General features: G+C 42.8%; 1 protein-coding gene across 1 annotated transcript in view; it reads left to right on the forward strand.

The window, feature by feature from the left end:
• Window positions 1-15193, forward strand: part of PPIP5K2 (diphosphoinositol pentakisphosphate kinase 2) — a 104357-nt gene that overhangs the window by 60901 nt on the left and 28263 nt on the right. The window contains exons 22-27 of the mRNA XM_084833809.1: window positions 1418-1532; window positions 6672-6779; window positions 6862-6978; window positions 7967-8140; window positions 11670-11843; window positions 13103-13172. Of these exons, the coding sequence (XP_084689935.1) occupies window positions 1418-1532; window positions 6672-6779; window positions 6862-6978; window positions 7967-8140; window positions 11670-11843; window positions 13103-13172 (758 nt within the window). The remainder of the gene's footprint in view (window positions 1-1417; window positions 1533-6671; window positions 6780-6861; window positions 6979-7966; window positions 8141-11669; window positions 11844-13102; window positions 13173-15193) is intronic.

A 15193-nucleotide genomic window follows, 5' to 3' on the forward strand; every position in this document is an offset into this window, starting at 1 on the left:
ACCCATTTCACGGAAGGCAAACTGATGTGGCTCAGAGACAAGTAACTTGGCCAAGACACTGAATACAAGGCAGAGGTGGGGTCTGAGACCCAAATGCCAAATCATGTATTTTCCCCCTCAAAGCACAACAAAATACCAATTTCAAAGAAGACAGAATGATGCTCAGAGAAATACACAAGGCAAAACAGCCAGACACACCCCACAGGCAAACCATACATGCCTTAGTTCCTGCTATGCCCTAGCCCCCAGAATGCTTTCCCCAATCTCTAGTCGTCAAGGATGTTCCCTGTCTCCCCACCCCCGTCCCGCTTACTTTTTTCTTCTTCTGGGCAGCTGGGTACACTTCAAAATGAAGCACCAGGCTTTAGTCATGTACCACGTGAAGCCTAAAACCATTCTTTGAAATAAAGATAGAGCTGGAGGCCAGCATGTCACTTTACAGCATGCCAAGCTCCCCTTTTTAAATAAATAAAACAGGAATGGCAGGGAGCCTGGTGGGTGGCAAGAGAGGTGTCCATGGGCACAGTGGTGCCCATAGGCATCACATTGGGGACCTAAGAAATATAGCCAACTCCAGTTCTAAGGTGCCTTGTTTGGGAGAGAATAGAAGTAAATGAGAAACATTAGAAAAGAGGCAGTCTTTTATAGCAAAGCTAGAGATTAATTTTAGGTGGTGTAATAAGCAAAAACTCAATAGGAGCCAAATTGGGTAGCATTACCTAATGCTTGGGGGGTATGTGACCTCCAAAGATTATGCAGGATTATGCCTGGCCAAAAATGGTCACAAACAGCAGAAAATTGTATTTAAAAAGGGAAAAGTTGAAAACTGTTATATCTTGTCATTTCTTAACTGATTTTCTAAAATTTGATCAGAGCATGGTAGTCAACACGAAGACCAGGATTGTTTGAACTTCTTTCAGCTCAAGGGCAAAATCCTGTTTTGAAGACATTCTTGAGGGCCTTATTCCAGTCATGGGTAGAGCCAAAGGCAAAAGGGGCAGGACTAAAAATACCAGCATATTTTATCTTAACGTTCTTACTGCCCATAGCTAAGCCTTAGAGACATTTCAACCATTTAGAATGGGGGGAAATGCACAAAAGCTGGGAAACCACCAAACGATCAGTGGTCAGGGGAAAGGGCCATCTGGGAAACCCTGGAGGGCCAGACTGGGACCACAGCAGGGCTAGATTTGGTTCCTGGGCCTGAAGTTCTGCACCCCTGACATAGATACTCTATGCTTAATTTATAAGAGTTAGGAGAAATCTTAAGGATTTTTATATTTTGATATTTAGCACAATCAGGCTTTATAATGGTGGAATGAAGTTTAAGCTATTTGGCTTACTATGTAGGCATTCCCATGCCTGTAAAATAAGTGTATCTTCATTTGTTTACTCTCTTGTCTTATTTTATTCTTAGGTATTCTAGTGGGGTTATGTCTCCTGAACGTCATGTCCGAACTAGGCTATACTTCACCAGTGAGAGTCATGTCCATTCTTTACTGTCAACTCTTCGCTATGGGTCCTTATGTGATGTAAGTGTTGCCCTCTTCTGGTTGTTTTAACTGAACCATGTATGCCCATCACTTTTAGAAACATATGACATACTTTATTATTCTTAGATAGAAGTATTCTGTGGCAAGCTCAAAACACCACTCCCTTGGGAATAAACTTTGCATTATAGGAATTCTAATGGGAGAATATCTGTCAATAACTCTCAGAGGTTTGAAGAGCCATCATAGCTGACCTGAAGACATTTGAATAACGGAAACTGTAGAATAATTAACTTTGTCTAATTGGATTTTTTTCTCTGTGTTGTAATAGTCATGTTACCTTTCAGCAACTTTGCTTTGTTCTGAAACACATGGAACAGGCAACTGCAAGCCTGCCACTTGACCTTTATTTATTTATTTATTTATTAAATTTATTAATCGCCCATCTGACTGGTCACCCAGCCACTCTGGGCGATGTACAACCCACCATAAACAATCTTAAAACAATAAAATTTTACCATAAAATTTTTTTAAAAAAATACCCTAACCCACCCCAAATGCCTGCCTGAACAACCACGTTTTTAATGCACGACGGAAGCTCATTAAAGAGGGGGCATGGCGGAGTTCCCTAGGGAGGGAGTTCCACAGAGTGGGGGCCACCACAGAGAAGGCCCTCTCCCTCGTCCCCACCAGTCTAGCTGTCCTGGCTGATGGGACAGAGAGAAGGCCATCCGAGGCTGATCTTGTTAAGCGGCCTGTCTGGTGTTGCTGGAGGCGCTCCTTAAGATAGGCTGGGCCGGAACCATATAGGGTTTTAAAGGTCAAAACCAACACCTTGAATTTGGCCCGGAAAACAACTGGTAACCAGTGCAACTCCTTCAGCACTGGAGTGATGTGATCTCGCCGGCGGCTGCCTTTAATAAGGTGAGCCGCCGCGTTCTGTACCAGCTGCAGTTTCCGAACCGTCTTCAAGGGTAACCCCACGTAGAGCGCATTACAGTAGTCTAAACGAGAGGAGACCAGGGCATGTACTACCGATGGGAGCAGATGGTCGGGAAGGTAGGGGCGCAGCCGCCGTATCAGATGGAGTTGATACAGCGCTGTCCGGCTCACAGCTGACACCTGAGCCTCCATGGACAGCTGGGAGTCCAAAATGACCCCCAGGCTGCGGACCTGGTCTTTCAAGGGTAGCTGTACCCCATTCAACACCAGGTCAACATCCTCCAGCCTCCTCTTGTCTCCCACCAAAAGTACCTCGGTCTTGTCAGGGTTGAGCTTCAGCTTATTCCTCCCCATCCAGCCACTCACCGTCTCCAGACATTTGGACAGGGATTCTACGGCCAACCTTGGTGAAGATTTGAATGAGAGGTAGAGCTGAGTGTCATCCGCATATTGATGACACTGCACCCCAAACCTCCTGATGATAGCCCCCAGTGGCTTCACATAGATGTTAAATAGCATCGGGGAGAGGATGGAACCCTGTGGCACCCCACAAGTAAGTGGCCACGGGTCCGAAACCTCCTCTCCCAGTGCTACCCTCTGGTACCTGCCAGAGAGGAAGGACTGGAACCACCGCAATACAGTGTTTCCAATGCCCAACCCCTCCAGGCGGTCCAGGAGGATACCGTGGTCAACGGTATCAAAAGCCGCTGAGAGGTCGAGGAGAACAAGGAAGGAGCATTTACCCCTATCCAGAGCCCTCCTCATATCATCCACCAAGGCGACCAAGGCCGTTTCTGTCCCATGCCCAGGCCTGAAGCCCGACTGAAATGGGTCTAGATAATCAGTTTCTTCCAAGTGTGCCTTTAACTGCACCGCCACCACCCGCTCAATCACCTTGCCCCAAAATGGCAGATTTGAGACTGGGTGAAAGTTGTTCAGAACTTGAGGATCCAAGGAGGGCTTCTTTAAGAGCGGTCTTATCACTGCCTCCTTGAGGGCTGATGGCATCACTCCCTCCTCAAGGGAGGCGTTCACCACCGCCTTGATCCCCTCACCCAGTCTCTCTCTGCAGCTCATAATGAGCCAAGATGGGCAAGGATCAAGTAAGCAGGTGGTTGGCCTTACAGATGAAAGCACCTTGTCCACTTCATCAGGAGGAAGAAGCTGGAACTGATCCCACAAAACCGGTTTGCCACAGGCCGCCTCTTGCTCACTAACTGTATCCACAGTGTGCAGAGTAACACACCTAATCTGATCAATTTTATCTGCAAAGTGCCTTGCCAAAGCCTCACAGGAGGCCTTAGAATGCTCCAGTGGTTCCGGAGCCACAGGACCGACCAGGCTCCGGACCACTTGGAACAGCCTCCTGGGGCAGCACTCTGCAGACGCGATGGAGGCAGCATAATATTCCTTTTTTGCTGCCTTCACCGCCACGTGATAGGCTGAAGATATAGCTCTAGCCCGTGTCTGATCGTCTTTGGAGCGAGACTTCCGCCACCGGCGCTCTAGCCGTCTCACCTCCTGTTTCAGAGCTCGTAACCGCGGATTGAACCATGGTGCAGTCCGAGCCCTGTTCAGGGGGAGAGGGCGTTTCGGAGCCACCCGATCTAATGCCCCAGTGATTGCGGCATTCCAGCCACCCACCAGGGTCTCGACCGAGTGGCCGTTGGCATGCCCCAGAGAATCCCCAAGCGCGTTCAGGAATCCATTTGGATCCATAAGACGCCTGGGGCGGACCATTTTAATGGGTCCTCCACCCCTGCGGAGGGGTTGTGGAACCGAGAAGTCCAACATCACCAGATAGTGATCTGACCATGACAAGGGGGTGGTGGATATACCCCCGACTTCCAGATCACTCCCCGCTTCTCCAGAAACAAACACAAGGTCTAATGCATGACCGGCTACATGGGTGGGCCCAGTTAGAATATGGTGCAGCTCCCAGGAGGCCATGGTCTCCATGAAGTCCCGAGGTGCTCCTGTGAGGATGGCCTCCGAATGTACGTTGAAGTCCCCCAACACCAGTAAGTTAGGGGACTGTACACGCACATCAGAGACCACCTCAAGCACCTCGGCCAGGGAGTCAGTCGTGCAGCGGGGTGGACGGTACACGAGCAGAATCCCCAGACTGCCGTTCGGGCCCAACCTCCAGTACGTGCACTCAACAACCTTGGTCTCCCGGAGAGGGGGTCTGGTGAAGACCAAGGACTCTCGGTAGATAACAGCCACTCTCCCTCCCCGATCCCCAGCCCTCGGCTGCTGTGCATACGAAAATCCAGCTGGACACATGGCTGCAAGGGTTGGAGCAGCAGCCTCGGCCAGCCAGGTCTCCGTAATACATGCCAGGGCTGCACCCTCATCCAGGATCATGTCATGGATGAGGGAGGTTTTCTGGGTAACAGACCTGGCATTGCAGAGCAGCAAACGAAGGCCAGAAGAAGGGGTCACGCCTCCCCCAGCCATCCTTTGGCTCTGGACAGGCCCGGAGCAGGGGACAGATACTACACATCTCTCCCTTGTTCCCCTTAGCTGGCATGGCCTGCCCCTAGCGCTCCGCCAGCGCCTGCCGCCCAGCCTTGGTATGTTCTGGCCCCCAACACTCCCCCCACTGCCTCCATCAGGTGGACACATGCCCCCTCGCTCCCGCCTATCAGGCAGGCTACCCACCCCTAAAAACACAACAAAATCCCCCCCAACAAAATAAAACAAACAAACAAAACAATTAAAATCCCCTTAAAAATGCCAGGCAGGAGTCCACAGGGAAGGCCTGGTGGCGGTGGTAGCGGCGACGGCGGCAGCAGGCCCAGCGGCGGCAAGCACGCCTCTTCCCCGGTGGTGGTGGTGGTGGCTTCTCCTGCAGGCCCTGGCTCTCCCAGGCCACCTCAGCCAGCCAGCTTATGTAGCCCCTCCAGGGAGGGGCAGGTGGAGCAGCACAGCTGGCTCGGTACCTGGGGGCCTGGTCCTGCAGGGACTGGCGGTCTGCCAGGCAGAAGTCCACAAGGAAGGCCTGGTGGTGGTGGCAGCGGCGGCGGCAGCAGGCCCAGCGGCGGCGGCAGCAGGCCCAGCGGCGGCAAGCACGCCTCTTCCCCGGTGGTGGTGGTGGCTTCTCCTGCAGGCCCTGGCTCTCTTTTAACCTTTTAGAAACTATGTTATAATGTCAGGCATAGTCTAGTGCATTCTTCGGACAGATGCTATGCCCCTGCTAAAGAGGGGCATGACCTGCTTGTAGTAGGCTTTTTGCTGACTTACTGTAGAAATTATAGAAGTTCAACAGTGGCCTATAATCTTCCTTCTCATCTATAGCCAGCTTTTAAGAACATGTAACTGCATTTCCCCATATTACTCCTTTGCTATCTTTCCCTCTCCTTCCTCTGTTGTCATTTTTACATTATCAGCTCCTTAGGGAGCAGCCGCCTGTATTTTTGCCTATAAAGTTCTGTAAGATACCACACATTTTAGTACTGCTGTGCAATAAATAATAATTTAAATAATTTAAATGATTAGTTTTAAGACAATATAGAAACATATTACTTTCAACTGTATATTAAAGCATACTATAGTGCAGTGCAATCCTACACATGTTTAGTCAAAGGTAAATCAATTGTGCTCAAGTAGGACTTACTCCCTAGTGAGTATGTTTAGGACTGTGGCCTTCAAGTTATATGTGCGTTAGGGTGCAGTCTTATGGGGATAGTTGGCCGCCTCCAAACTCAAAAGCAGCTGACTGTCCAATGCAGGGTGGGCGGAGCAGAGAAGGGATCCTCTCCTCTGCGCTTCAGCTGCCCTGCATTTGTTGTTAGATGGCCAATTTCAGCTGTCTTGCCAGGGCGTGTCAGAGTGGGGGGGGGGGGACTAGATGGAGCTACGTAGGAACTCCATAATGGTGCTTCCATGGTCTCCTCCCCTCCCCGCCCCCAGGAACGCCCCCTTTTGCCCACTCCAGACTGTTCTTATGAGCATAGAGCTGGGATAAACCGCACCAACAACGAGGCAGTGGGGGAGGTGGAGGGGAGTCAGGTTTCTGGGAACCGAACTTGGAGCCCTGGCTCTGAGCTCTGTTCCCAGAAACTGAAAAATCCTATGGCAATCTAGACACTATGTAGAGAACATAGAATTGCGCCCTTATTTATTTGATTTCTAATCTGCCCAGTAATATTCTCTTTAGCAAGAATGTAGAGATAAAAAGGGGATTGTAACCAATATTCTCACTATGCTGAAGTTGTGATGTACTTTTGATTTAAGGCGTCAAAAGATGAACAGTGGAAACGAGCTATGGATTATCTCAATGTTGTCAGTGAACTCAATTACATGACCCAGATTGTTATCATGCTCTATGAGGATCCAAACAAGGTAAGGAAATAATATCTAAATAGGAAAATCAATAATACCTGTTGAGGAACATAGTTCCGACTACGTTGTCCATTTTCTTTAGGAGCTTTCATCAGAGGAACGTTTTCATGTGGAGTTACACTTCAGTCCAGGTGCTAAAGGCTGTGAAGAGGATAAAAATTTACCTTCAGGTTTTGGATATAGACCTGCTTCACGGGAGGTAAGTGCTCTTAGAAATTCTTCTTACATACATGAAATTCAAGCCAGACTTCATACATCATTTCACAGCAGTTCACTGTTTAATAAGAAACTGTACATGCTCCACGTATTTTCTGCAAACTTAAAATCTGACAGGCTGCCATGGTATGTATTTACTTTTTTTCAAGTCAATTGATTGTCTTTGAGCCGTTTTGTTACACTGTAAAAATAAAATAAAAATATTAATTGTCATAATGGTATAATATCTGCAGAAAAGGGAAACGGGAATGATCAAGGGGTTGGAGCAAAACTCATATGAGGAAAGGCCTTTTTAGGTTAGGGGGAAAAAGCAAATAAGGGGGGACATGATAGAGCTGTATTTATGTAATTATGCAAGTTGGATAAAGAAAGAAAGTGGGTAGGAACATATTGCTCGCTCATGTCTTGCTTATGGGCTTCCCATAGGCATCTAGTTGGCCACTGTAGGAACAACATGCTAGACTAGATAGGCTGTTGGTCCGTTCCAGCACAGCTGTTCTTATGTTCCTAGTATCTGAAAAAGCAACTGTATTACAAGTGCAGGGAGCGATACTTGACAATAATTACGCATTGGATGTTTTAGAATAGCATTGTGATACCATAGATGACATGCTGTGCTAGATATGATGGTTTCTTGAAAGTACATTTCAAAATGGACAGATCACTTTCTTTAAAATAAAGTTGGATTTAGTGGTAATAGGCCCTGATCAAATGAGCATTATTTTATATATTCATTCCTTCTTTCATTTTTGAACGGGAACTCCATTGAAAGCTGCCTTTTACACACATACACCTGAATTTTCAAAAGCTGCTTCTGATGCAGTACAGAACTGCTATTCAGACACCCTATTGTGTGGGGGATGTTGCTATGATCATCTCTAGATAAGAGCCATAATCCTTAATACTCATAAGAGTGATGCTTTCCATTTGCCTGATGTTTTGTGTCACACGAAATATCACTTTTCTTGTAGAATGATGGCTCAAAGAAAAACTCTCATAGAAATGACAGTGATGAGGAATTGCATGCTTATAAAAGGGATGAACCTGATCGATCTATAATGATGTTCAAGCCAATGGTGTCAGATCCAATTCATATACACAGAAAGTCACCCCTTCCAAGACCCAGGAAAATTGGTTCAGTGGAAGTAAGTGTTCATATCCCAGTGCTTATTTATGATAGAAATAGGCTCTGGTATGGGAATATTCATTTTCATATTCAATTCCTTTTTTATTGCATGGCAAAGTATATAGTAGTAGGACTTTAACCGTGCTTCAAACACTTCTATAAATTAATAACTAAAAGTTAACAAGTTTCAGAGGAGTTTGGATTAATAAGGTCCTAGATGGTCCCCAGGCTGACTAACCTACACTGCTTGCATACACAGTCTCACAAGATGTATTCTACACAAAATAAAGCAATGCTATTCATTTTCCCCTTTGTGGGGACGCTATTGTTTATCTTTTGCCTAATATAATTGATTTTGCTGGTATGTGCTGAAAGGTAAGAAAGTATATTAGCAGTGTGAAAGCAGCATGTTCTGTCCTGAAATCTTAAATTCACATGTTCTGACTCACAGGATAGGAGGAAATCTGTTATAATTAGGGGGTTACTTCACAATAATGAAATAGATGAGCAGACACCCCTGTTGCCTTTTTAATCAGTATTTTCCAGTGATAGAAAAACATTACAAAGAATAATATATCACATTCTGACCTGGTTCACACGTATCAATCAGCTAACTATGGATTAAACAACCCATAGTTAGCTGTGGCCGCACCAGAGCTAGCGACCTGCCTCCTGGGTGCTCTTCACTTCCGCTTTCCATCTGGTTTGGGAAACAACCCAGGAACACCATTCCAGGGTTGTTGTCCTGATGCATGTGAACCAAGCACTCTGTTGTTTAGGGTTAAACAACCCAACAGCAAACCATGGGTTAAAATTATGGATTGTTTAACTCAATCCACATCACAACAACAAGTTGGGGCATTCCTAGGTTGTTTAACAAAGCAGGAGCAGGCAGGAGCCAGCATGTTCGCTCGCTTCGGCACACTCACAAGCAACCCATGGTTTGTTAGATTGTGCAGACCAGGTGTCTATGTGCCTTTTTCTTACATTTTTGTTTGGGGGATAGAGTAAGGCTGTGCTAAAATAGGAAGAATTCCAAATAATTTGGCAATTTGTTATCACTGAATGACTTCTATTATTTGGCTGTCTGGAGCTATAATACACGCTAAGGCTAGGATGCAAAAAAGCTACTTTAGGTGTGTCCAAGAGCTTACACATATCCAGTGAGATTTTTTTTACTTGTCTTTTTCGAAGCAAGGATCCACATGTTGCACCTCAAATTGTTTAAAACTCCCCTCAGTTTCAAAAGTGGTTTGCTATGTGCTGTGCAGCCACACATCTAAAAAACGAAGTACAAAACCTCTTTGGGTGTGCAGAACGAGTTGTACAGTCATTTGGATCTTGGCCTAAATGTACTAAGATTTACCTGTTGTTGTTGTTGTTGTTGTTGTTGAAATGGAAGAAACTGAGGCATTATGTAACCTGAGCCCAGCAGAGGTTGATTGGAGGTGCAAACAAATTGATGGTAACACAGCTTTGGCTGCTGGACTTCTGGGCCTGTTGGCCTTGGCCATGTGAAGCCCATTTTTGTCACTCCCTTGTTCATCTAGTTTAGTGCCAGCTGGACTTGTGGGTGGGGGTAGCATGGGCAGACCTAAGGAAAGACACTCTCTGATCTACCCTAAACCATAAAAGGATGTCTCAGCAGTGCTCATGTTTGTGCTGCCTTTATTCCCCCCCCCCACCACCCTTATATTAAATATTTACCTCTGCTTAGTAGACTTCCTGTCTTGCTATAGGGATTTATTGTTCAGCAATATATGGGGCCAGGAACAAATTTTACCTATCTGGTATTTAGGGATTAGGATTTTTTCCTCCTCATAGCAAAACATGTGAGGAATTATCCTTCTAGTTGTTCATTATTGATCTGTATTGTCATTATTAGCTTGGCACTTGGTTATAAGGCCGGGACCATATTAAAGGGGCTTGTGGGGTTAATTTTCCTCTTAGGCCACCAGGGGAAGCCTCCTTAAGGGGTCTTGGGGGTCAGGGTTCACGGAGCAGCTCACTATTGGTCACTGACATGACAACTGACCTTCCTAGTGGCTAGATTCTGGAGGTCACATGTGGTTCTGTCACCTTTAGTCACCCCACTTTTCACCTAGCAGGTGGCCTGGGATCTTATGGCAGTAAGTGGGCTGCCAGAGTTCTTCTTGCCTGCCTTGCCCTGCCAGTTCATGGAAACTCTAGTTGATAATGTTATGGCCTGTTTAAACTAGGTTCTGTGATCCTTTTCTTCTCTCCCCTGCCCCTCCACCCTCATGTTTCCCACTGTGGGCACAAGCTTTGGTTACTATCATAAGAGTCTTTGTCAGAGAGAAGTTAAAATACGTAATTGTGTAGTAGTACAAAATATTTTTATTTAACTTCCGAAGCTTACAGTTCTTTAATGAGAAGATAACAGGTATATCGTCCTAAAAACATTTCTTTCTCCAGCAGGCAAAACATTCATGTATAGCAGTATTCTACATATCCTTTGTAATTTTTCACTTGTACTTTTGAACGTTACTTTTTCCATATTAATAAATATCCTGTTTTATTTTATTGATCGTATTTGTTTGAAACTTGAATATGAGAAGGTCTAGAAATCACAGCTTAATTTTAACAATATTTCTGTTTCTTCTTAAGACTGCGTATTCATTTAAAGGAACATTGTCAGATTCTTTTTAGCTCAATTTGAAATTGTTTCCTACTTTAATAAAATACTATTTAAAAGTGAGGCTAATTAAGTGGACTGTAAAGTGATATGAAATAGAAGGAAATCCATTGAACTAAAACTGAGCAAAAAACAAACATCCTCAAAGATCAAGGCTATATTAAACACAAATGTATCTGTATTTTGTTTTGATTTACTCCTCCCCTTGTTCTTTGTGATCTTCTTGATTCTGGCACCAGATATCCATCAATACTTTTAAGGCTGTGCAGTAATTTCTAAATGGTAGATTGAGACTTGCATGTAAATTATGACAGCATTGTTGGTGTGCAAGCGTGTTGCTGGTGTTTGGTTTGGTCCATTTAGGTGGTTTGGTTCTAGAACTTAGGAAGGAGGTATGATGTTTGAGCAGAGGATGGATGTGGCATGTGGATTCAGAATAAAGACTACATTTCATTTGTATGTCTTTATTAGAAAAAGTTGAGACATCTCTTCAAAGTTAAGAAATTCTTGTTACTGTTATCAGAGGTCAGTTATATAATTTCCAAACAATTGTTTACTTTTTGAAATAAGTGTGCTGCATTAATAGTGAAGGAAAATGCAGCAAGAAAGACAAACTATGCACTTAATAATTCCTGTGTAGTTTTAAAAATTTGTACTCATTCAGTAAATTTGCCATTGATACTGCTAAAGTGCCTTTTCTGAAAACAGTAGCTGAATAGTAGCAGTTGTGTTGTGTGATTTTATCATGGGAAACATTGCTCATTACAGCTCCATATTGGTAGAGCTATTTAGAAAAGGGTGCAAACAAAACTGTATTTTATTTTCTTATAATTTGGCTATGAATCTAACGTTGCATGCTTTGCTGTTTTTTTGCCCCCTTTCTCACTTCCAGGAAGAGAGCCCCCTGAGTGTGTCTAGCCCAGAGTGTATTGGTACCTGGCTGCATTACACCAGTGGTGTGGGTACTGGGCGTCGAAGACGCAGATCAGGGGAACAAATCACTTCTTCCCCTGTCTCCCCTAAATCATTGGCTTTCACATCCAGTATTTTTGGCTCATGGCAACAGGTTTTTAAACTTTACTTCATTAAACATTACTATGCATTCCAAGCAGGAAACAACTGTCTTTAAGGACATCTAATCCCTTGTTCTGGATTTTGTTCAAAGTAAATTATTTCACCTGTCATTAAACTGATTTTTAAAAATACTAGTTACTTCCAAGAATGCTTTGGGGGGGAAAAAAGCAAGTGCATGTTTTTTTTTTCTACACAATTTTTACTGATTGTATTCGATCGTTGAATTTTGAATTGGTTTCTTTTCAGCACTGTAGAGATGAATGTAGTTAGTTCCCTAAAGAAACAGATATCAGCTTTGGCTTAGCTGTCCTTTAAGACTTTTTTTTCTTTAAAAAAAACAAAACCAACATTGAGTAATTTGGTGGTAGGTACATTTAAAATGGTTCTCTAATAAATGAAACAAAAATGCCATTTGAAATAATTGAATTGGGGTCCAATATTACTATTCCACAATTGAGCTTAGCGTAGATTGTATTTTCACTGGCCTATTAACTGTGCAGGAAAAAAATCATTAGTACTAATCATTATTTTCTCCACTCCTTAACTGGAGGTATCCTTTTTCCTTTCCTTTTTAAAAGACAGTACTTCATCCATTGTAATGCATAATATTCTGAAATTGAGGTATTGAGGATATTTAGTAAAATAACACACACACACACAGAATAGTCACAATACTAATAAATTAAAACAATCCTATTTATAGTAAACAATGGATGGTGTCCTGTAACCAGATACCCTTTCTTCTTTTCAAAAGAATGTATAATTTCCATTTCCTCTTGGACCTATCAAGAGCTTGGATATAGAAAAAGAGTTTAGGTTAAAGGCTGTGAACATCAAAAGTTTACCGTGATAGAGCCTGTGCATGGACAATGACTGTAAGGTGACCTCATCAGCCGTTCTGTGTTTCCTCTTTTTTTTTCTTTCTCCCTTCCAATACAGGCGCAGTTTAGGAATGTTCATTTGGTAAACTAAAATAACACAGTTGTCTGTGTTTTCATATCTTTCTTGGTGTCTGTCCTGTATTCGTCATGAATGCCTGCTTGCACCACTTCATTGCAAGGATCTCATGAGTGAAATGGACTCCCTTCAGCAATATTGCATGATCTTCCATATTATTTTGGTATTTCTACTAACACATCGTATGGCTTATTAATACTTGTCTGTCTTAAACAGGCTGCTGTTTCAAGCTTAATGGACTCTAGAAGCCCATTAGTCTATTTTTGTCCTTATTTATCTGTTTCCCATGTCCAGGTTCCATCAGAAAGCAACAGTCACTTCCGTCCACCAAGAACTATTGTAGAACAAAAGACAAGTACTATAGGTACGTATGTACTTTCTAAAGTGCTGTTCCTTTAAAATAAACATTCCAAGTCTTTTGTGGTCTGCCAACAACCTTGTTAAACTTTTAAAAGTCAGCAGTGCTGTTGGGATAATGTATCACAGGAATTTTAATAAAAATTAGTTATTGGGCCATTGAAAATAGAATGTTTGTCATTATTGGCATGATTTTTCCACTTGAACCAAAGCTGTATTCTTATTTTGACAAGTTAATAAAGACCATTTTAAGATGTTTTATCTCTAGGCTTTGAGGGGTTTGCTCCTTCATGGGCTAGAAGCAGTTGAAGAGATAATCCTGGGAATCAAAACATCTTTACTTTTTTCAGTTTTCTGTCTTCTTCATTAGAAGAACAACAACAAAATAAAGTTCTTTGCACTACCCCAAATTCCATTAACTACAGCTTTCAGTATACCGACTCATCTGTTGTATCTGCTTCATTACAGCAAGCCTCACGTATTTTAATTCAGACATCATTTTCAAATTAGTACTGTAGAATGGATACTATTTTTATTATAATGTATTGTATTATTTATTTATTGAAAACATTTCTACCCTGCTCTTTAGCTGAAAAGTCTCTCGGAGGACTTATAGTGAGATCAGTAACTGTCAGTGTCTGATCACAGCCTTACAATCTAAAAGACATTTAACAAAAGAAAAAGGGGATAGTGAGAGAAGAGTGGGGGAAGCAAACCCAATATCCAGTTCTTAATGTTACAAAGTTCATTGAATGGAAACAGTTGAGGGAGAAGAGGAACCCGATGGGGCTGGTCTTTTAGCAGAGCTGGTGGGGAGGCCCTGCAGTCCCAACTCTCCCTCTGCAGCAGCCTGATGGAATATATTACATTCAGTAAAGTACACTACCAGTATTTTGTGCTCTTAAATGTAAATGTTCCCATTTCAGGTGTCACTTTCAGAGCATATTAAACCAAAAATACTCAACATTAAATACAGTTAACTGTCTACATTTGTCTATTAAATTCTGTACTCCTTTAGTATATGTAATCTTATTTGGTATTCCATGTATCAAAAGATTCCATAGCAAAATGCATACATCAGGTGCTCTTGATTACTGGAGTAATTTTTTCTAACATTCTTCAATAATTATACAGTCCTGCTCTCTGTAATATGTCACATCATGGTTGATAAAAACTGGTCTATTTGTGTGCATAAGTAAAGGTATTTCTTTAGTTACGAAGCTTTTGCCACAGATCAGGCACTCATTGGCTGTGTTTCATCAGATGTGCTAGTAATGTTTTCCTCACTGTTTGGTCATCACTGGGAGTGACAGAAATTTTGAATCGGTGGTTCATGGTTAGAAAGCAAATAGCCCAGGTTTCAAAGGGCAAAGACAGGAGAACTCTCTTTTGAGTAAGTGCAGTTGTGGTTAATTTAATATCAGTAGGGAATTAGAAGAAGTTGCACCTGAAGTAGCCGCCTTCTCAGGTGTTTAAATGTAAATTAGAATATAACACATACAGTAGTAATTATAGAGAAACACACCAATCATGTAGTATTTTATGTTAAGAATTATTTTTCCAAATAAGGCTTTAATTATTATAAAGCAAAGCATTTCAGTGTGTTTTTTAATGTCACATTAATGTTGAGGCAGATTTCATCTTAAAATACTAGGAACAAAATATAATTTAAACATTTGTAGAATTGGCCATGTTATGCAGAGGAACTCACTAGAAAAAGCAATTATGTTCGGATTGGTTAGCAGCAAAAGGAAACCTGGCCGCCAAAGAACAAGATGGCTAGATACCATCAAAACTGATACCAACCAGAGCATGGAACAGCTCAAAGAAAGAGTACAAGATCGGGATACGTGGAGAGAGATAGTCCATAGAATCGCCAAAAGTCGGACACGACTGAATGGATAATATCGTCATATCATACCTGTCAAAAGCAAACCTTTGTGACAAGTTTGAGTATTTTGCTATGGGTCCATTTTCTAGTCATGTGAAATTAATACATTTTAGTATGAATTTAGATATTAAGCATAT

The sequence above is a fragment of the Heloderma suspectum genome, chromosome 2 (assembly GCF_057233095.1).
Source record: "Heloderma suspectum isolate Gila_16-S chromosome 2, 16-S_ref, whole genome shotgun sequence".
In the NCBI taxonomy this organism is placed as follows: domain Eukaryota; kingdom Metazoa; phylum Chordata; class Lepidosauria; order Squamata; family Helodermatidae; genus Heloderma; species Heloderma suspectum.